The sequence below is a fragment of the Pomacea canaliculata genome, linkage group LG3 (assembly GCF_003073045.1).
Source record: "Pomacea canaliculata isolate SZHN2017 linkage group LG3, ASM307304v1, whole genome shotgun sequence".
Lineage (NCBI taxonomy): Eukaryota > Metazoa > Mollusca > Gastropoda > Architaenioglossa > Ampullariidae > Pomacea > Pomacea canaliculata.
This window is the reverse complement of record NC_037592.1, coordinates 18,819,882-18,843,177: the sequence shown is the minus strand read 5'-3', so window position 1 is coordinate 18,843,177 and position 23,296 is coordinate 18,819,882. Positions and strand designations below refer to the sequence as shown.

Genomic DNA, 23,296 nt, shown 5'->3' with positions numbered 1-23,296 from the left:
TGAATATATGCAATTGGACATTTTGTAGCAGCAAGTCCACACTGATCATTATTTAATATTGCTGTTAAATAATTTTTCCACTAATTACATTTGAGAAAAAGCAATGAAAATTATTAGTCCACATTGATATCATGAAGGTAGGGGTGGAATCGGCATTAACGCTTCTAACATATGCAGTTGGTATGATAACAAGCAGATAAAATTGGGCATGTACATAGGAATAAGGTTTCTAAAATGTGCAATACACACTAGAAGTCTATATATATAGAGAGAGAGAGCTATATATATATAGTGCGAGTGAGAGAGCTAATAGGTGTTAATGAAAGAATACATCTCCAGTCATTAAAGCTGACAAACCATTTGCTCACTCTACTGCAGGAAGCAAGAAATGAAGATTTTCTTTCTTTTCTGTCCAACGCTTAAAGAAACATTGCATTTCTCATTAACCTTTTTTTTTTCTTTTAGAAAGAATCATCCGTTCAGAAGTATTGTGATCTCAACGCTCTGTCATTATAAAGTTTTACAAGAAACCTTTAGATGTCACATCTTCTGTTTAAAGACACAAGTGTGCAAGTGCCAGACGTCGAGCTGGTTGAAAGGAAGAAGCGGCACTGCGCGTGCGCTGACGATGTAGGTGGGTGTGTGGGCAGCCAATCATCTTTGGCCACACACTTGTCTCGCGTGCCTGCGATGCTGACGGCTGTCTTGGGTACTTCATCCTTGCCCAACTTTTGTACACTAGCTCGTCGAGTCGACAGGTATATAACTGTCTCTTTGCCTGCAGGTTTCTCGAGAAACAAGTAGCGCCGATTCGAGGCTACAGAACACTGAAGACGAGGCTCTGGCCTGCAAGTAAGAACAAAGGTCTGGTGTGTGAGGAGCATAACGCCTCAAGTACTATTGGACTTCATCGGCCACCCTCTTCTTGAACCTTTACTGCTTATCTCCTCTTTTCCGTCCACGTTTGGTATTTGCAGACACATCAGTCTTGCGGCAAACAACAATGAAGGTAATCAATATTCTCTTTACAATTACAACTATAGATAGAGGAATAATTTATTACACTGGCGAAGAAAAAATTAGCGGGCAGGTGAGTCTCAGAAAAGCGCAAAAATGCTTATTAATCTTAAGCAGACGAAAGACATGACATTGATACCGTTAAATATAAGTGATTTTCTAACTTTTAACAGTGACACCTGTAAGTGATGATGCATGTAAACTATTAAATGACCACGAAAATTCTGAACATGTGTAAACAAATTAGTCTGATAATAAACTTTTACGACCCTGTAATTACTTAACAACTTTTTACTCAAGTTTCAGGGCTTATGTATGTGTTTATAGATTTGCTATGTAAAAAAAAGGTCTCGACCTCAGCACAGGCGAAATTACAGACCTACTTGAGTTAAAAGGTAGTTAAAGTATTCCCAAATCCTAGTTCTGATTAATGCTTGTTTTTGGTTAGAGCACGGAAACATATTGTTGTATCCAGTTGTGAAAGAGAGCTTTGTGAAAAGCTTTAGAAACAATTTTGATGAGGACCGTGCTCTAGGAGTCGCAAAAGCATTGCTTTGTATACTTGATGAAGTGAAGCTTTTTGTTCGTCTAGGTTTTTGTACCAGGCTTCTCTTTGTTTCAAATCAAATTAAGGTGGCTGTTCACCTCCGTAAGGATATTTATTATGCAAAAATCAAGATAAATAACTGCATATCCACGATTGTAAAATATGTCGATGTTTGTTCGTGAACAAATACAACACGATATGATAATTTTTTTCAGAATTTTGGAACATTTAGTAAAACTCTTGCAGTGTAGTGAAAGTATTTAATTATGATAAAACCATTTAAAGTTAAGAAAATTTAGGGTTTTTTGTTATTTCGCATCATTTTACAACCGAGAACATAATGTGTAAGATTGAGGAGAAAGAAAGTTAATGAAATAAAAAAGTGATTATATCAATTCACAGTGTTTCAGTAAGCTTCTCATTGTGAGTTAAAAAAAATCCAATCTTCCATTGATGGCTGCTACATTCTTACATGAAGTGTTAACAATTCTATTTTTTTTTTAAAAAATCTCTATACATGGCAAATTTTTCAGAAGTCTACTTTATTGCTATAAATATGACATTCTGGTAATTGTAATAGTAGTTAAAGAGAGTTATAAGATGGAAGCACAGGTTTGCAGCTCATTAGAATCAGATCTTCAGACAGAAGACGAATGGCATAACGTTCACAATTATTTTTCAATCAGATTTTTTAAAAAATCCCTAACAATAGTATTTTGTAATATTTCCAGAATAAATAAGCAAAAGTTTTTTTTCAGAATGATAAAATGTACAAACAAGAGGAGAATCGCATTGCACTTACACATAAATAGTTTTGAGAAGTTATTTTCCACCTGTGATCTTCACGCACGAAGCCACAGTTACTGCTCCATGCAAATGACAGTGACGAGTGACGTCCCTTCTAGAGGTGCTGCGATCTTTTGGATAAAGTGATAGAGTGAAAGAATATGAGGAATCATATTCTCAATAATGTAAATAATAAATGAAAGAATTTCAGAACAGATTAAATGTTGACTAGAGAATACAGTTTGAATAGAGAAAACGGTAGTTTTATTTATAAAGAAATGATTTTTTTTCTAAATTTCTTGGCACTTAAAGGTTTCGTCTACGTTAGTGACTAATAACTCCGATTGGTCAAACTTTGTGGGGCTCTGTCTGGGATTAATTCCTTTCTTGACCTCCAATAAAAGACACACACATATATATAAATGTTATAATATGTATACATGCATGCATTTCGTGACTGTATGCGCACATTCAGACAGACAAGCAGGCAAAGAAGTCGTTCACATCACATCACAACCTTGATCACACGACACACTGTGACATGTTTCTGCTCTCTCTTACCTAGGCAGACTTAGCAACAGGCGGAGGTGACAGGCTGATGAGCAGTTAGAAGTTTTCTTTAATTCATTTTCTCTTGTTGATGCACGACTGTTTAGCCGATGTGATCTAGTCAAACAGTTTCCATCTCATATCCAGTGACACAGCTGGCATTGTTTAGTTTATGTGAAATCTTCTATTGATTGCTGTCGGCGAAATCAGGAAACTTGTTGCCCTGAGTAAAAATGTATGTTTCTGGAATATTTTGGTAGAAATTTTATGAACGATTAACGAGAAACAGGAACTATCTTCTGTATACTTCAAAACTTTCTTATCTTTTTTTTTTACTCGATTAACGTCTTCAAAATGTAAAAGTTATTTCTCCAATCTTTACTTGAATGTGATATACTGGTCACTGCCATCTTCACTTTGTTTATTCCATCGTCAAATAGGACATTGGGACGATTAAAGTAGTTGTTTTTTTTTTATTATTTTTGCACATTAGTCTTGATAACTAGGGCTATGCTTGTAAGGTCTGTGTCTCAGAATAGACAAAAGACAGAGATAGAGAGAAGGTTATGGTGGGAATGGAGGGAAAAAGAGATGTATACGAGACAGACGCGTAGAGATGTAATTGAAAAAGAGGTAGGGGAGAACAGTGAGGAAAATAAGATGGATAGGCCTGACAAGAGTGGGAGAGTCAGGGAGGGCTGATGCATTGAATCCTTCGGCTGTGGAGGAGGCCTACCTTGGTCAGTATTTTTTTTTTTTCGTTTTCTTTTTCTTATAAACAAATAGCTGGGGAAAGAATACGAAGCTTTACACGGAACGAATCGAATTTTAAGTTTGCAATTTACTATTCGCAGGCCTAGTGGAGTAGTGAGGTGGGTTGGCGGGGTAGAGGGGTGAGGTAAGAGGGGTCTGGATGCTGTTGGTGTCGGAAGATAGCTGGACATCGCTTTGCTTGATCGTCCAGACTAGACAACACTCGACAACACTCGTAAGTCCTTGTCCAGTCTCTTTGCTGCCAGCAACACCTCGCCACGCACAGTTTTTTTTATTGTTGCAGATGATATGATTTTTAAAGCTGTTTGCATCGTCTCGTAAACGCTTATTTAGTCCTTCTCAAGTCTCTTTATTGCCAGCAAATCATGATCACTATAAGCATGTAAATTGCTGTCCATAGCTTGTTTTATTGTACTAAGTGGTAAAAAAAAAAACAACTTTTCATTTTCATGCGCATGAGCAGACCGTCCCAGACATCGGGGTACACGACACAGACAACCAGGAGAAACGTGTATTTGTCAGGTCATGTACCCGTCTATGTCCTGCCTATTCCGTAATGGACATCCCTGGTGTGTCCCTTAAAATTTACATTATTAGTGTGATTCGCTTAATTTATGTTAACAGGTTCCCTTGGCAGGGCCGGGCAAAATAATTTCGCGGACGTTCCCCACCCCTTAGTACTTGTGAATTGTCTTCTAAAACTAAACACATATTTTAACTGATGTTGACTGATCGGAGTTGGAGGACACGGATTTTGTTTTGCCTAGAAACCCTGAGTGCATCACTGGTAGGGAAGCTGGTTTGATTATTTCTATTGAAGGTTCTAGATGCGGCCGATGTGCATGGCTGCGTGCGTGTGTACTGTTATTTTACCAAACGAATTAAAAACAAAGTGGTTTTCGATTTTTGTGAGCGTTTGCCTCATTTAATATGTAAATTGATTTTTAAAAAAGATGATTAGTATGCTCTGTTGTCCGTGACAGCGAACTTTTAAAAATTGTAGTAAAGGTCGGATGTTGTAGGGGATTTTTCTGTAAAGATGTTAGTCTTTTTCCTTTGCAACCTTCTCACATTTGTTTTGGCTGAACAAGTGAGCTTTGCGTGAGCGGTTGTGTGTATGAAACGGAAGATGATGATGATAAATATAATAGCAACAATAATAATAACAGTAACTTATATAGTGCCATTGCCGTTTGACAGGAAAATTAAACATAAACGCAGTACTAAAAAAAAAAAAAACAAATGGCGTGGACTGTATAATAAAGAGATTGCTGACCAGCAGGATCTGGCTCAGTAAAAGTTTATAAAACAGACCTATAGTAGAATACCATGATGTGGAGCGGGTCACTAAGTGTAACTGTACATATTCTGATAATTATCTCCATCTAGTTTTCTTGCAAATTGCGAAAAACTGCTTATTCTAATTATTTAAATTACACAATTACAAATTACGCGTTTTACAGTTTTGCCATAGTTTTTTCTGTTAATAAAGGCCTAGCGAAAATCAAACAGAAAGTAAGAGAATAGATTACAATCATTACATAGCGATGTTAAGCAGACAAGTTTACATGGGATCGATCTTCCTGCGTAAACTCACTTACTTCATCGATTTGTGCTCGAGGTCCTCGTGAGGAGCGTTCAACGATACTGTGTCGTCACTAGCGAGGGCTTAGGTGCCGACGATAATGAGAAGATAACTCAGCGAAAATCGCTTACGCCCCATTTGCGAAATGGCATCGCAGATAAGAGAGGACACAACAATACATTCTGTCACTCCTCGAGATGTTAGCCGTTTGACACACTAGTGTTTGTGTGTGACACACCAGCAGTGGACTGAGCGTGACATGAATAGCGACTGTATGTCACACAGCTTGAGGTCACAGCTTGAGGTCACACAGACAGGAGACACAGACAGGAGACAGACAGGGGAGACAGACAGGAGACACAGACAGGAGACAGGAGGCATAGACAGGAGACAAACAGGGGAGACAGACAGGAGACACAGACAGGAGACAGACAGGAGACAGACAGGAGACAGACAGGAGTTACGCGACTGACCCGTGTTGGCCGAGAATGAGAACAGTTTAGGTTCTCGCACTCGCTAAAATATTCTATTCTATTCAGCAAAAACAAAACAGCGCGATAAAGCAAAATTTACTTAGATAAATACACCAAAAAATTCAATTAACACCCTAAACTTAAAACATTAGGTCAAAACAATTCCCAGAAAAGGAAATTTTAATGCTGCCGCCAGTCACAGAAGGACAAAAAGTATACACATAAATTTCATACGTATGCACCAGTTGGCATCGGGAATGCTGAGGGTAGACATAAACTATTTAGTTTTCTCGCCTGCTTTTAAACTTGTAACCGGAGTAAGAGAGAGAAGCGAAAACATCTGCAAAATCAACGAGGAAGGGAAAAAAAGGTAAAATTAAAAAAAGGAAAAAAAGGAAGGGCGGGGGCAAGTCATTGTCGGGGTTCTTCAAAAGACAAGAAGCACACAGGTGTAAGAAGTTGTTTAATTCTCGCACAAAATTTATTTTGAGACGATCACCATCGTAATTTCTATCAAAAAACTGCCAAAGCACTGGTGATCTTCTGCTGTCTTTGTATCCTAGTGCACATTACCGCACTCGATGCTCCACGAAATCAGGTTTCTTTCAAGTCATCTGATGCCAGAAAATCTCATTAGAATATCGTCGCAGGACTCGTTATGTGCCTGAATATGAGCGAGCAGGGTGTCTGCTTATCTCTCCGCTGACATTTCTGCATTCTGGGTGTAATAACAGGTCTGCAGTATCTGAATTTCAACATGGGCGTGATTTTTATCTGATCTGTCTGTCGATGATTTGTCTACATTGTTTATTTACCTATTGTTAATGTTTTCTGGAGTCATTCATTACATGTCGACAGGGATGTTTGTCCAACTTTGCTATGTGACAGCTTTGTTGATGTGTAGCCTCACTTAACACCTCATTACGACTGTGTCACTACATGATGTACACATGCCATCTGTTCCTGACAAAACAGTAACAGTTATCGTGAAAAGGCTCCAAATAAACAGACCTCCTGAAATGAAAAACTAGAATGCACCGTTAAGGGTAACATTTCTCTGCCCACTACCAACGTCTTTAAACTCCACCTGCGGGAGGGTCTAAGAAACAAATCTTTCTCGTCTATAATAAGAAAACATTAGCTGAAATGTCCATAAACATCATGGCCCTGTAAGCATCTGCAAAACAAAGAAGCATGTTTAGCGGCGAGTTCAAGCGCCCACGGGCTAGAATGAAACAAAAACATGGTGTGTTGAGATCTATCAAAAAGCTATGAGTTTGCAAAAATAAACTAATAAAAATTACATAGGAGGACAGGGATTCGCTGAAACTTCCCTTGAGGCAGCTGAAAAAAATAATAACGGTGACAGACGAAAAAGATGGAAATGGCGTTGGCATCGGAACATTACTAGTAAGTGGGTGTTTGAAGTGGGGAGGGGGAGGTTTGTACAAACACGCTCACCCAGGAGATGCCCACAGACCACGTGACGTCACAGGCCACAGCGGTTGGTGAGCCGACACCTGCGCGGTGTTGTTCATCGGCCCAGTCTTCATTATTTTGACAAAACCAAGAAAAAACGCTCTAAAGTTTCCAGATATTTTTGAATAAAAGCGACAAGAAGTAAAATAAGACAAGCTTCAACTGAAAAGATTAGCTGCTGATCGGCTACCCGGCAGAATCGTGTCGGTTCGATGCCTGTGGTGCGTGGTTCATCATGACTGAACATGTTTCACTGCCTGAGGCGATCATAACTAATTGATTAGCATCTCGGGCAGAGTAAGGCGGCCTCCACGTGCAGAGTTTCTAAGTCTTGTCACTTTATATCACTGACAAAGTTTAGGGACTTACACATGGCAAACATGTTTATACATGAAGGTCTTTTTTTTTCTTTGCGTAAACGCATGGCTGCGGGTGGTGCACGGACCACAGCAGCGGAACAATTCTCAGGTGTCTCCAGGCTCTTGATATACACTTTTTGTGAACCAGTAAATCTATGACAAAAGGTAGAATATCTCATCACATACTAGACGCCTCTCCCATCTAGGAATGCCGTATGCTGTTTCCTCATTAGCTTCAAATAAATTTCTTTCACTGCGTTTCCATTGTGGCAGCACGCGCGGAGCATGCGCAGTGGCGGTCGGGGGGAGAGATGCTCTGTGATAGTCCTGCGGCCCACAGCGTTGCATCACTTGCACTGTCCGGCTATTGATTGACGCAGAACCCTAGAAGCGCAGATGGTTGGGCAAACAGACAATTTTGCGGGGTAAAAAATAAGAAACATACAAGCCCGAAAAGGGTTAATTTACATTCAATGATTCAACGAGGCTTGTTTTCTTACGTCCATTAGAGCGGCGAGTTCATCGCAAATATTGTCATTGATTGCTCTTATGCCGTCCTTGCATATCTCCTTGTCTACCTGTCTTATGTCTGTCCTTCTGTCTGCCTCTTTTTTCTGCCGGCCAATCAGTCTCTCTTTCATCTTTCCCTGTGTTTCTCTCTCTCTTCCTCTCTCTGTCGCTGTCTCCCTCCAGAAAGTATGCAGAAGCAGCGAATGAGGACCTAATTGTTACTACTACTAATAATAATAATAATGTATTTTTCAAATCTTATCCTCTCATCCTTTGCGTGTAGTAGTTGCATTACCAGTAATTTCCCCACAAGCATGTTACACAATCAGAACAACAACACATCATGGAGGCAAAGATAAGGAATCCTATACTGGACAAAGGGCGTCCGGGTTCGGAAACGTCCAAGCAGCGGAAACACCAGGGAACACCCGACTTATTCCGCTTCTTGAAGTTCTTCAGGGTACATGATCGATGCACAGGAAAATCTAGGCGAATAGTTTGTGTTGTGCGCCGCTGCACACAGTAATAACTGCAGATGCGCTGCAACATGGCGACAAGGACCTGCCTCACTGTGGCTCTGAGAGCCACGTGTAACTCACGAGTTATGAGCAGTGGGGTGGGAGGTTTCTCTGTTAAAACTTTGTGTAAGTGTTCAGTCTTTGTCACGTGATCTCAGCACGAAGTTACTCATGCCTCGGTTACCAGAGAACAGCAAACACTAGAGGGGTTCACTTGGTGGGGATGACTACACCTACGCCTCCACTGCCATGGATGTCCAAACTGTGGATCTGGTTTATCAAAAATAGCAATCAAACGCTGAAAAATGTAATACTGAAATTTCCTTGAATGCCTCCGAATAAAAAGTCATATTATTTAAAATGCTATTACTGGCCGATCTTGTTGTCCTTTCTCTCTTGGATAGCCGAGGGCAGCATCTCCCCCACCGTCTGCTTTTCACCTGTCTGCGAAGGCGCAGCAGAACGGATGGTTTGGTTTTCTTAGAACTACCTTTCTCCTCTAACAGATTTGAGAGAATCCATTGGCTTTTAACATTAGTGGCAAGTAAAATCCCATCCCCCATGTGGGAATGTGTAAGCTTTAGTTTTTTCAGTCAGCATCCACGATAGCATCATTCATGCCAAAATCCATATTTAAACCAATCTTTTGAAAATAAACTGGGAAAATTATCTTTTATTAAATGATGGTTTACTAAACTGATGTATCAAAAGTTTTTCTTATTTATAGTTGTCCGTTGGTCAAAATTTTAATCTCCGTAGTATTATTCTGTATACAACATATCGTGATGTGATTGCTGGTGACCTCTTTCTGTGCATTTGTAGGCGTGTGCCTGAAGGATTCAAGCATATTTAAATAAATAATATTTCGCACCGAGCTTTACCCAATCATCAAAAATAACTTTCTCCCTTTAACCATTTGTAATATTAGTCAGACACAAGTTTGCCGGGAGTCACATTTGTGTGGATTTTCATGAAGTTTAAGATCCAAAAGACAAAGGAAACATGTTAAGCAAGTAGGAAAAATTCTTTAATGCTCGAATTTGAATAAATGTTCACCTAAATACTATGACCTGTATGAAAAAAAAAACCTCTTTTATTGACAGGTTATCCTCATCCTCGTCTATACATTGATGGTCATGTCTGGACGTTCATGTCTTGCAACTGCCTTCCTAGCAAACAAGAATTTCCATGAGGCCAAAATGCGTGCAGAGGACCAGCTTCCGGAATGGAGGGACCCCGACTTCGCTGCAAAAGCAGAGGACGAGTCGGAAAAAGGTCGAAGGTCAGAGCCCATGCTGCACGTCATGAGAGCGATCAACCTTCACCCTGTGCTGTCTACTGCTCACGAGCTTCTGGCTTCTTCCAAGACGGAGAAGCGCCAAAAGTACAGAAACCTGCTGTCTATTCTCCTGGAGCTGGATGCAAGAGACAGCCAATCACAGACTCCGGAGCTCCAGCAAACTCAGGACAGCCAAGACTACGAGGAGCCGAGTCTGGACATCAGGGGAAAAAGCCATTCCATGGCAAACGAGGAGGCTTTCCCCCTTGCTCTGTTCTTGGCCTTCCTCCAATTCTGGGTCTTCCTCTCAGTGGCTGCTTGACAGTGGCTAACTCTGTCATCAACCATCCAGACATTAGATCAGCCTCCGACTCGACCAGCAAATCCAGACACCAATGGCCTTCGATGTATCTCCTTGGAGGAGCCGTCGGTCGTTAAGAAGAGGTCTTGACAGTCGCAGTACATAAAACTGCGGGGCCATAGCAACATACACACGATTGCTACTGTTCTCAGTTGTAAACTGTTTCACCCAACTTTAAAAATTAATGCTGCGTGTAGGAGGATTCAAATGACAAAGTCAAAGACATTCAGACTCAAGTAGCAAAACTTCAAACTGTTCACCCACAGAGGATGAGACACATGGAGTAGAACATTACATGTCAGAGTGGCACTCTGAGTTTTCTGCTCTGCTATGGTCAAGCTTCTTAAGTTAATAAACTCCAGGGAACCATTTGAACAACACATTTGTAATTTTAAACATGTTTAGGCCTTACTTCTATTTCGATAAACATTTTTTATAGAAGCACATTACACAACACACTTTTAGAATTTATTTTAACTAAAATTGTTTTAAATAGGACATGATAGTTTAAGTCATACCTTCGTATGCACTTGTGCAACGTATTTAAAATGGCATAGGAGGGACTTTTGACAAAATTTTCTAAATTTGTTTTTTTAAAGAACAGCTTTAAGTTTTGAAAACCTGTTGTGCAAGTAACCCCAGAGTTCTACTGAGCTTTGGAATGTGTCTCCGTTATTATTCGACAGTCGAGTCAAGATTGTTGCAAGTATTTATTTTGAATTTTAAGACGATATCGTACAAGATATACATTATTAACTACCTTTTTCTTTTCTTTTTATTAAAAACCTGAGAAATATGGAAAACATTCTTTAGGTGCTCTTCCTAAAAAATCAAATTTCAATCTGTAGTAGCGATTTCAACGGAAGCGAAAACAGTCCTCATCAGAAGATATACATTGAGCACATGCACAAGACAAACACCACAATAATTACAGTGAAGATTATTTACACTCACAAGACAAACACAATAATAATCACCATGGAGATTAATTACACTTATGCACGATAATACACTGACACATATATGAGATATTTATGCTTCAGTCAACATATATCAGTGTGTTAACTATTGACAGTATACAGGAGATAAAATAAACAGAAGACTAAGAGGTTTCAACACATTAATGATGAAGTATTCTCGAATACGCAGTCAGCGTCTGCTTTTGGCTTTCAACGGACGAAACAGTTATCTTTTCTTTTCAGTGGAACTGAGTTGTGGAGCTCTTTGTCCACAACTACACACCTTCAAGCTACAGACGTTTTCCTCGCTCTGTCTGTCTCTCTCTATCTTTATCAGTTTCCCCTTCTCTGTCTCGCTCGTTTGAATTGCATATATGTAATTATGAAATCTGAACAAGAAGAGGGATAAAAAAAATAAATATCTGGAAGCCGACAACACCGATTAACAAAGTCTGGCTGGCATTATTTTGTGCACGATTACAGAAAGTAAGTGGTCCTGTGTTTTTGCCATTTAATATCAGCACAACCCATCATTTTCTCCGTGCTGCAATACAAACTACATGTCCCGGGCGTGACAGCTCGTTGTCTGACATTTTTTAAATAAATACAACACAATTTCATTCCTTCACATTGCCTGGTAAATCTACTTGCGCCATATTGGTTGGAGCGGACATTAGCGAGCCCTACACTATGAGTTTACAGGAGACAGTGTGCACGTGGGCTCAGCCAGGTGTCTTCTGACTGCCAGATAATGCAGATGCTACCTGCCTCTGACACATCCTCCATATTCAGACCTCATTCAACTGTCGTTTATCTTCAGCTATTCTTGCTTTGATCCGACCACCAAGCTTCAAACTTAGTTGGACTGGTCAAAAGTAATGCTCACATTTTTTTTAGTTGTCTCGATGTATAGACAAAAGCACATTGTGCTGAATGCAATGCTGTTAGTTTAGTAATAAATACTGTTCCTTACACAAACAAACCTGTATGTCACCAAGTAAAACTCACAATCCCCCAAGATGAATGTTGCCGATGTTATAATGTCCAATGTCCTCTGTGTTTGCTGGAGTAAAGATCTTCTCCCAGTATCTCTATTCATCACACTATCGTCTTTGTTCTGTGTGTCAGCAGCTCACTCGGGTCCTCCACAACTCAAACATTGTCTACTGTCTGCGTGTTCATGAATATTGCCTCCACGTTTTCTGAGTTTGTGTCTCATTCTTTGATTCCAAGCAGCAAACTCCATAAATATTGCTCATACTAGAATAATAATAACTTGACGCGGTTTGTTTAGGTTTTTATTTTTATTTTTATTTGTAAGAAACACTAAATCATAGCAGTACACTCTAGAACTGGACAAAACATGCCCTTTTCAATCAATCTGGTCGACCAAATTATTTACATCGCGAGCATGTCTACTCTTCTTCGCCTGAAGTGGATACGCTCACTAAAGGTCAATAAATCATTCTGTTTAATCTTTCTTGTACTTTCCATATCACTAGCTGCGCCAAGCTGCAATCAATAATAAACAAAACGAAAAATATATAAACAGATGGATTTGCTCATCACAATTTCAAAGATAACCAAGCTTCTTTTCAATGGCTCAAATAGTTTTCAGTTATCGAAACATTTTTGCTCAAAACTGAAAATAAATAAAATGCTGATTTCGAAAAGTCAGTACATCAACAATTAAGTACTAAACACTTAGAAATTGACATGACAGCAGTACCTAGTACAATGACCTGCTTTTATGTTTTTCAAGACACACTGATACTGAAAGATATTAATAATTTCTCTTCAAAATTAAAATTTCATACAAAGGTCGCTGCACTGAAGTGTTGTGCTTATCTACACCAGCATTCAAAATAAAAAAGTGTAAAAAGTAATATTACTCTGTTTCTAATTAATTTTTAAAAATGGTTTGGGTACGGCTAAGCTCTTTTGAACATGCACACTCATCAAAGCTTACACATTCCTCATAGCTATCAGTAACAGCTATAACATTTTGCACCTGCAATATTCTGCCATCATGAGTAAGTTGGTCAAATGTGAATGTTCTGCTTGAACATGAATCATAACTCTATTTCTGCAACTCTTGCATATCCACCCATCCACCCAAAAAAACTTCTCTCTGATTTCCTGGACAACTGCAGAATTTGTTCCACACCTGCCCAGTGCAGTACTGGTTGCTGACGATAACAGACGATAAGCTAAAGATGAACGGCCTGTCTGGAATGGTACCTGACTCCATAGACAGTAGGCCAGGGTAAGCAGGGAAGAGGAGACGGGCACCGACAAATACAAAGTTGTCTTGAACACCTCACTCCCCAACGACACAGAAAGTTCCTTGGCGAACAGCAAACTGTATACTTTAGTAGTTTTAACCATTCGTTTTCGTCTAATACCAATATTACGACAGTGTATACATTGTGTCCATAGCAAATCGCTATCTCAACTTTTCACATACAACTTTAGCGTACTTTTCGAATCAACATTCACCAGGTTTTTGATATTTCATTAAAGATTATTGACGGCCTACCTTACACTCCAGCTTAGGAAGCTCATGTGTCGTGCCACGTGCTCCAAGTGTTCGGGTCCAGCAGGTGTTCTGTACATCACCTCACCGTTAGAAGCGTGACGTCACACATGCAGGATGCGGCAAGTGTCGTGAGTTGGCGGTTGCAAGCGTGTCGTCTGCAAGCAACCATGTTCTACATCACAGACCGTGTTAGAACTTTTCACTTCACTCCTCATTGCAGTCGCTACTTACATCACAATGGCGGACACACAGGGGGACTGTTGTTGAATGTTCCACTCAAGCAAATAAACTGAAATGTAGTGTGGCCAGCCAGAAACAGCCAGCAGGCTTTTGAATGTCTGCTGTGCTAAGATAATTATTAGCAGGAGGACGATATTCAATTCTTGAGCTAATATAAAAGTGTTTCCTCTTACAATTTTTCTGAAATAATCCAAAATCTTTAAAAATGCCTGCTTGATTGAAACTTACTTGTAGAGCTCACTGACAATAAATAAATAAACTTAAGGATGAAGTTAAGAGACTTGTCAGTGGCTGTTTGAGTGGTGTCTGCCATCAATTTTTAGGCACAAAAAATTTCTTATTGCATTTTGACATTTTCACACTGCCAAAGAGTGGTTAACCCCTAGTCATATGCTGAAAGTGAAAATTAGTAATATATACATACACATAAAAATATAAATACATACATACAAAATGTCACTACTTCGCATAGTATATTGGAGAATGAAAGAGAAAGACAGCGTAGAAATGAGAAAGAAGAGAAGAATGGAAAGAAAACAGAATGAGCAACAGAATCAGAAAGAGGGGCGGGGTAGGGAAAAAAAGAGATTTCAGCACACCCGTAAATTACGAAATAATCACAACGGTTAGTGCCTGTCACCAATACAGCGAAGGTTGGCTGTCCTGGGTTCAGCTCTCGTCTCGGGCACGCTGTTCTTTCTCTACATGGGGCTTATGTATATAGGGTCGGTTTCTATATCGTGCATTAGCTGCTGCCTCGGTCTAAAACACCGATTCCCCCAACTCCCTTAGGAGTTATGTCTCTTTTGAGTATTATCAGAAAAGATCGGAAATCATATTGAAACCATATGGTTTCAGTGAAATAGTCAGGCCATTGCACTTGGCCAGAGAGGTATTGTTTGAAGCCCCGCTGCTTTTCATTTACATGGAATGGTCTCCTTGTTATGCTTTCCTATGTTTTCTAGACTAACCCATTTAAAAATCGAGATAAAGCTCAAAGCACAATGGACCAGCGAGTTTGAAATTGCACACCTAAATAGATGAGACCTAGCATTAAAACGACACATACTAAAACAAAAATCGAAGGCGCCCAATTATTCTCACAATACTACATCTAAAGCATTGAATAAGTCAACATTTATAAACGATTCTGCGAAATACGTCAAGGTGTATCAGTATAGCTTCGCAACGTTTAGGTGAAGACTGGTACATGAACAGCACTGGGGACAGAGGGCATCCTTGCACTTACACCTACTGTCGTGGGAAAGAGATAAACACACTTAGTTGTTGTACTGAGCTCATCGAGCCATTGCATAGCGCCTTGATGGTGCGTACAACGCCCGCCTCTACATTAGATGCTCACTTCACGCATTGAAAGGAGCACATCCATGTAAATATATTTGAAAAGAATAGGTAAATTGTTGTAGTAGCAGTAATTATTATTATTATTAAAGAAGAATAAATAGAACTTACATAGCACCTTCTGGCAGGCTCATGGCGCTTTACAGAAAAAAAGAAGACACACAGACAGACACACGTAACATAACATGCAAAATTGTTGTCTATAGAATGCCATGTAATAAAAATGACACATAGCAAGAAGCTGCTCCATTGTGAGCGAGTCATTTGAAAACTGTAATCCAGGCTGCAAATGTTCCTTTCCACACCACAAGTCCAGTCATAGAACGGATCGAATAAGTAGAAGTCTTTTTATTTTGGCTGCTCATTGGGTTGTCTGCAGAATGCCTTTTTGAAAAACTAAATGAATTCACAGAAGGTTGGAAGAGAAGCAGTGCAGCTTCAGCAATATGATAGTTTCAAGATGCTCAACTGTTCCTCCTCTTTCATGTCACAAACCGAAACGCCTTCGTTTTAGTGAAAAAAAGTGAAAGACTTTCAACAGAATGCTTGTACCTGCTAAGCACACTTCACAGTGAACTTTATTCAGAGGAGCAGAGTTTAGCCACTTGTAACACTAGAAACAGTGTTTGCTTTCATGTCTTTCTTACTTGTCTTTATGGCTCCACAATATGTTTAAATGTTTTTTAAAGAGTTCTAAATTGCAGTTTCTAATACATCAGTCAAATATTACCTGTTTTCATCAAGATCGTGTTTCTTGGCTTTTTCGACAACTAGATCATGTTAAGTTTTACAGTGTAAAAACAGCGGCGAGAAAATGCTAGAACTACTAGTTCTGAGTAACAGGACCGCATTGATGGTGGACGCTGACAATACTTCCTTCATCTGAAGTAAATGTAGCTGTCTGAACCACGAATGTATGAGTCTGTTTTGCTGATATGAATATATTGTGGTAACATGCTGTGGTATTTTTGTGCTTTCTTATCGAACTGCCCTGAATTTCGATCTGGGATAAATAAAGAGTCATCTTACATCTCCCAGGGTCACGTGCTCATCGTGTCTTGTTTATCTGTGACGCTGGGATATTTTAACATGGACGAGGTGAGCATGGCAGGTGAGGCAGATGTGCGTCTCCCACTCCATTAAAACTATGATATACAGAATTAAGAGATATACTTTGTGTCTAAAAGAAGATATTGTACTGTATGTATCCATGCATCACTCGGAGAGGTTAGGAGGACTCGGGCAAGAGCAGAAGATCGAAGTCAAATTTAGTTTATTGTTGCTGCCTGTTAAGATGGATGATTTTATTTGCAGAATATAGTTCGGCAGGCAGTTAAATATAATTTCCTGACAACATATGTCACATTTTACCGCTGTGAAACATATTTTTCGTTCCAGGCTTATGTCATTGTAAGACATACAGCTCATGTGAAAAGTCTTAGTTTACACCAAATACCACTAAAACTCCAATATTAAATTTTGAAAATGGCAGGGATGACATTCCTACGACAACATATACTTTGCTCAGACGGAATGTGCCACATGCATCTAAAGATGCAATCATCATCATCATCATCATCATCATTGACTTGTAACTGCCTCGCGTAAACAAAGAATAACAAAATAAAAGCAAAGTATATTTCAATCCTGAGTGTTACCGAACATGGCATCAGAATGAAGCAGACTGGCTTGGTCACCGCCGGAAATGGTAACGGTGTTAGCGACATCATCAGTTGAGGTCTGGCAAGTCGACAATTGAAGGCTATGTGGGAGAAGCTAGCAATCTCCGCCAGAATAATCTCGGCTATGGATTGCAATCATTCGGTCTTCTCCTTTCCTGTTTTGCTCTGGAAACAAACACGTCCCTACCAACTCAGCTTCTCTTTAAAAGCCAATTACTTACCGGCTGTTTAGAAAGGGAAAGTGCTTCAACCTGACTTTATTTCTCCCAGTGAAATGAAGGGAAAGGAAAGGAAATTAGAACAGCTTCAAGAAAATTGAAAGGAACTCGTGTCTTGAGGAGGTATCTGTTTCAACAGGAGTTCCTTTCTGTCTTGGAACCATCTACCAAACTTTTACACACCCCACAGTGTGCTCGCTCTGGCAAACATTTGTTTTTCTGGACATGCCGTGACTGTAGCTTACTACACTCTGTTCTTCCTTGTTGTTACATACGTGGAGAGAAAGGGGTTCCAGTAATAAATACCTACCTGTGAGCTTCTGATGAGAACTCCAGCTCAGTGACCATACACTAGGAAGCACTGACCCCATATCAAGGAGGTACTGACCACACAGTCCGAAAGTATGCCTGCTACCTCCCTACTATCGGTTTCCCCTTTCATCCCTCCAAACCCCATTGATGTACTCTGGCTCCACACTGTAACATAGATTAATACTTATAGTTAGATAATGGCGAGGTAGACTGCACAGACCATCAAATACGTTTAGTTTAGGTCTTTATAATCTGACATTAACGCTGGTCACTCACTCACTCACTCACTCACTCACTCACTCACTCACTCACTCACTCACTCACTCACTCACTCACTCACTCACTCACTCACTCACTCACTCACTCACTCACTCACTCACTCCATGGGTTTATTAAAGTGTCTACAGTCATCCCTGTGAGCTGCAATTTGTCGAGAAGACATTACGAAAACAAAGCAGAGTATAAGTACCCTTATCAATAACCCTCTGAGAATCTCTAAGAAGTTTAAAGTTCTACATGTATGACCGTTTGTACAGAGATACCTGCTTTATAAATACTGGCACGGGGTCTCCCTCATTCTTGTATCTTCCTTTTCTTCTTCTTTCATGTGATTATCCCTTTCTCTCCTCTGTTTTTAGATAATTTTGAAAGATCTATATTAATGCAAAAGTCACATTTGTTGAAGTGTTTACTGCTTCAAAAGATACCTAATCAGAGAAACCAAGAGGAGAACGGAGCTTTTCGTGGATCAGGTAACTTATTCTTTTTGTTTTCTGTAGTTCGTACACGGTGGTATCTAGTTTATCTTTGCATTAACGTATATTTCAATGTCATAGCTACTTTATTTCTAATTTTTTGTAGTAATTATGAGACTCTGTTACAAATACCAGTAACGACACTAACAAATAATTATATGTTATTATTGACCTGACACCTCACCATTAATACTAGTACAACAGAAATATTTCAATGTGATTGTATATTATTAAAAACTGGTAAGTCACCATTAATATGTGTAAAATGGAAACACTTTAATATATGTGTATATATTATTATCGACTGGATGTTACCATTAATACTTATACAATAGAAATATTTCTCCTATTCCTCGGAACTCTTCTCTAAGCACAAGCAACGTTTCCGAATCACTATAAGTCTTTAACCCAAAAGTTCAAATTGTACAATTTTATTTCTGTATATTTTTTTTTTTCAGAAAAAAACTAGTTTGTCTATATCCCAACATGTTATTCTCGATGACGTCAACTATGAACATATTGAACATATATGACAGTTAAAATAATTGCTTTTGTGGCAGATTACAGAAGGCAAGCCATAATTATTGATCTTCGTTATCGTGCGATGTGTGTTGGCAAAATGATATTGGTACGTATCTAAAGAGGAAAAAAAACAAAAAACACAACGACAGGTAACATTGTCTGTCGCCAGCGAGAAAGCACCGGTATCTAGTTTAGAGCCGGTGATATTTTGCCTCCGAACATAAATTTTGAAACCGAAATTATCACGAAAACAACAAAACACCTCTTAGTTTCGCATGAGGGACATGAGTTATATGCATGACCAGAAGTAGCACTGCCCACAATCTCAAGTCTCCTTCACAAAGTCAGGAACAGAACTGCTTACAGGACTGTCGGGTTACATTCAGGACGACTTACATTTTCTGGCTACATTGCCGACAGTGGAACTCTCATTAAAGTCTCAAAAGAGACTGAATTAGTCCTGTGGATGCCAGACATTGACAGGACTGACCTACACCTTTTCCACCCTCCAGCGCTATGAACTCCTAGATACCCGTGTATTATTTGTTGGGTAGGTTATTTCAGATTGATGTAGTGACGGATGTTTTAGTACAACACGTTTCTAGTTTATCTGGTCCGACAGCAGTAATACAGAGCTTTATCCCTGAGTAACAATAACAAGATTGTTTTTGGCTGTTACCAGCTGTGTAAACTTAATTTCATTTTTATAAGTATTGTTAATATATTGTCTATATGTGTGTGTTTGTCTTACCAGCGGAAAATCATAGTATTTTCAGGATATCTAGATTCTCAATATAAAGCTCGTAACGCGTTCATAAAGCAAATTATATTCAATAATTATGAAATAAATATATTCAATAATTATTCGCAAGAGGATCATGGAGGATCACGGAAATACCAGTCGGTGGGGGATGGGTGGTGAGAATCATACAAATATCATGATCACAGCGTTTCTAACATCGCTCCTTCATTGTCGGTCATTGTCGTCCTTTAGTCCACAGCTGCCTCTAGCATCACTGTCCTCCTCGTCGTTCTTTTCAAACCACTCTTTATTCTTTGTGCTTGTCTGTGTGTGAGTGGGCGCACGTGTGTGTGTGTGAGAAGAGAGAGCGTGTGTACGTGCGTGCGAGTGTCTGTGTGGAGGGGGATGTATGAGTGTGTGGGCGGGTAGGTAGGTGGTTGTGGTCAAGTGTTTTGGTGGATCCGTTTGGCAGTGGTTCCCTAGTTTGTGGTCAATACGCTTTAATAATAGTGCATATTCAGACATAATTTCTTATTTTCCTGCATACTTTCTGGAATCTTATTCATCCCCTCTAGTCTCAGGTTACTGGCACTACATTATCTAACTTATTTTACTAAACACATAGTTCCGGTTTCAGGATCGTTCTCATACATCATTGCAGAAAAATCTCGCAGTGGAATATTGCAGCTACATCCCTTCTAAATCGTGAAGACATGATAAAATAAATAAAAAAGCTCACAGCGCTGTTAAGGTAAGGTAAGCAGAAGATAGTGGCTAGTGACGTCATAAAGAAGTTATAATATCGGCCCTGGACATTGAAACCTTTGACGGTTAAGTTGGCGAGGTAGAACAGAACCCAAGGCACTGTAATGGCGATGTAGACGCAGGAGAGCACCACCAACATCCGGGTCAGCACCACGTGACTTGTCTGAGCGCCCTGAGGCGATGGAGCTCGTAGTCGACCGCCACTTCATCGCCGTCCTCAGCCTCACCACAGTTGCGCCGGTGGCTAAGGACGTGACGGCGAGACAGAGACTGGGTATCACAGTCATCATCAGAACGTTTTCAAATATATCAAAGAAGTCCCGATTGTTTATATACATCTGAGAATAGGTAAAGCCGATCGTATTGTTGCTAAGCCGGACCACAAGGTACCTGGCGGGAACGGTGAAGAAACACGCTTGGGGAAGCGCAACGACAACAGCGAGGAGACCAGTCATGGCGCGATAACTGATGAAGGAGGCCGCTCTCAGTGGAAACATCACACAGACACATCGTTCGATGGCGATAATCATGGTGATGTATCCAGACGCGGTGCGAAACCCTTGATTGATGCTCATGCAGTACACTTGGAGCATGAGGTAGAGCTCGTCCCACCTGACAGGGTTGAGCTGCGCGAGGTAAAACCCGATGCAGTTGATGGCCGTGGTGAGGAGCAGACCAAGCTCCAGTCAAAGTCAGTATTAACAGGCAGATGTTCATGTGGTCCGCAGACCCTGGCGCCAGAACACCAGACAGTTGATGACGTTGGCCGGCACGCCGACAAGGACGATGACAGGTTTGACGACATTGTTCAAGACGAACAGCGCTGTTAAGTAGTCGTTGTGGGATAAAATGTCACCTGGGTTGTCCCACGGGTCGCCCAAAAATACGAGAGTTCAGGCGGCGTGTAGTTCATCCCCGAAACGATGTCTGCTGGAGATAACAACTGCAAGCTGTGCTCCTTTATGTACAACTTGATTCTCTGTGTAAACCAGTTGTTACACGTGCAATAACCACAGCATATGAAGGGATCCATCGTGGCGGTGGGAGACTCAATGTCTGCGACAGAATAAAGAAGCTCTTTTGCACTATTTGTTTAGAACGCTTTGACTAAATTGATAAAATGTCAGGTTAGGAGCGAATGCACACTGAATTTAAAGATTTATTTTTAGATAACCACATCAAGGATTTCGGGCATCAAGGATTGACGAGAAAAATGACAACAACGATAGTGATGGTGACAACATGACCGAAATCTTTCTCGTTATTGTCCTTTGATTACTTTCCACTTCTCATTATCTAGCCTCCTGACAATGGGATTGATGGAGATGTGGAAGAGCCTTGGAGCTTAGCACAAATTGCCTTTACTTACTAACTGAACATCGCTGCAAGTTGTGTACACGCTTTATAACATTATGATTAATGATTATCACTGGTCGCGAATCATCAGTAATTAACATTGAAAGACTAAGACTCTCTAAGCCTACGACTCCTCTAACACTTCTAAAAAAAAACTACCTCGGATTCTTAAGTTTCTAGTTCTCAGTATTTTAAGACTAACCCTATCCCACCATGTCACTATTATCATCATTGTTTGTCATCTTCAGGACATATATCAGTCGTATAAAAATGCTTCTCGTGTGCCTGTCCGAACTCAATCCCATCTGTACGCCCGCACGACTTCCTGGATCGTCTTCTGACACCAAGCTTCTGCGAGTCTCAGTAAAATAAAAACATGTGGACAAAGGTCTGTCTCCTACCTTGCACCATCAACTTGCAACGGATTACCAGTCAGCCTTCGTCCCTGATTCTCTTACCACCTTTAAGTCCAAACTTAAGACATTTTTTTCAGAACGATTTCTCTATTAGCCTGTCTGTCCTTTCACAGAGCGTGCATGACGTGTCTGTATTTACTTTGTGTATGAGCAGTGTATGTAGTAGGAGTGTGTCTGTTATGTGAAATATGGGTGTATGATTGTTTATGATTCAATCTGAATACTATTTATGTAAAACGCTCTGGGCATGTTATAGGAAAAGCACTATATAAATTCTCTTTCTTTTTATTATTATGTACCTTTCGCTTGGTGTGCTAAGTCAGAAGCTGTCATTCCACCATGTTTATTATGTATGTTTACTATGAATGCTTGTCTCTTTTTGGAGCTTCCACGTTGCTGTCGCCTGTTTGATCTTTAAGGTGTGGCAAGAAAATTAAAAGTGAATCGATAACCTGGCTACAGAGCCCTCCATTAAATCAGATAATGTTGATGTTTACAATGCTCTTGGCTAGGACATCCAAGTGCTTCCATGTTGGAATCGGGTAAATTAATCATATGCTTCGATTGTTTGCGTAAAAAAACATTATATCTATTTTTAGACAGAGTATTTCGTGACATTATGGAAGAAGTGTATTAGCAATAACATGAGAGTTTAGCTTCGTCCAACAACTCAACAAAAAAAGAAGCTCCATGTCTAAAGGTCACGTGCAGACAAGTGTGTAATGGCGTCTGTTCAGAAATGTCTTGCCCTTCACCCAAGCTTCCATGTTCACACTGTTGATTCCTTCTCTTGGACTACACTCCATAAATGCTTCACTCTGTATTCCGGTCAAACAGCTCTTTATCAGCTCTCATTTTTTTATTATCTGCTAAACTGCAATAGGCGTAATGAAAAATAGAACTTTTATTTAGTTCTCCTCTTGTCTTCTCTGTTTAAATCATGTGATGGATTTCGCTGGTTATTTATTCAGCGCCTTTCCCATCAACAAAGGCGTTTTATATACATAAAGTCCCACGAACACATACATCATTAGTTGGCTTCAAGGTCAGTTTAATTGTTCAGATCATGTCCTTCTCCCTCTCTCACACACCTATCATTGCTAGAGTATTATTTAGATGCTCAGTTATATTTATTTTTTCAATTTTTAACGACGTTTTGACATTAATCTGTATTATATTTGTCCGCTGTAT

General features: G+C 39.9%; 1 protein-coding gene across 1 annotated transcript; it reads left to right on the top strand.

The window, feature by feature from the left end:
• Positions 1–572: 572 nt before the first annotated feature.
• LOC112560907 lies at positions 573–12,274 on the top strand. The gene is made up of 3 exons (XM_025233018.1): positions 573–634; positions 785–1,009; positions 9,701–12,274. The coding sequence occupies exons 2-3, from the start codon at positions 1,004–1,006 to the stop codon at positions 10,196–10,198; spliced, it is 504 nt and encodes a 167-aa protein (XP_025088803.1). The 5' UTR covers positions 573–634; positions 785–1,003; the 3' UTR covers positions 10,199–12,274.
• Positions 12,275–23,296: the final 11,022 nt, after the last annotated feature.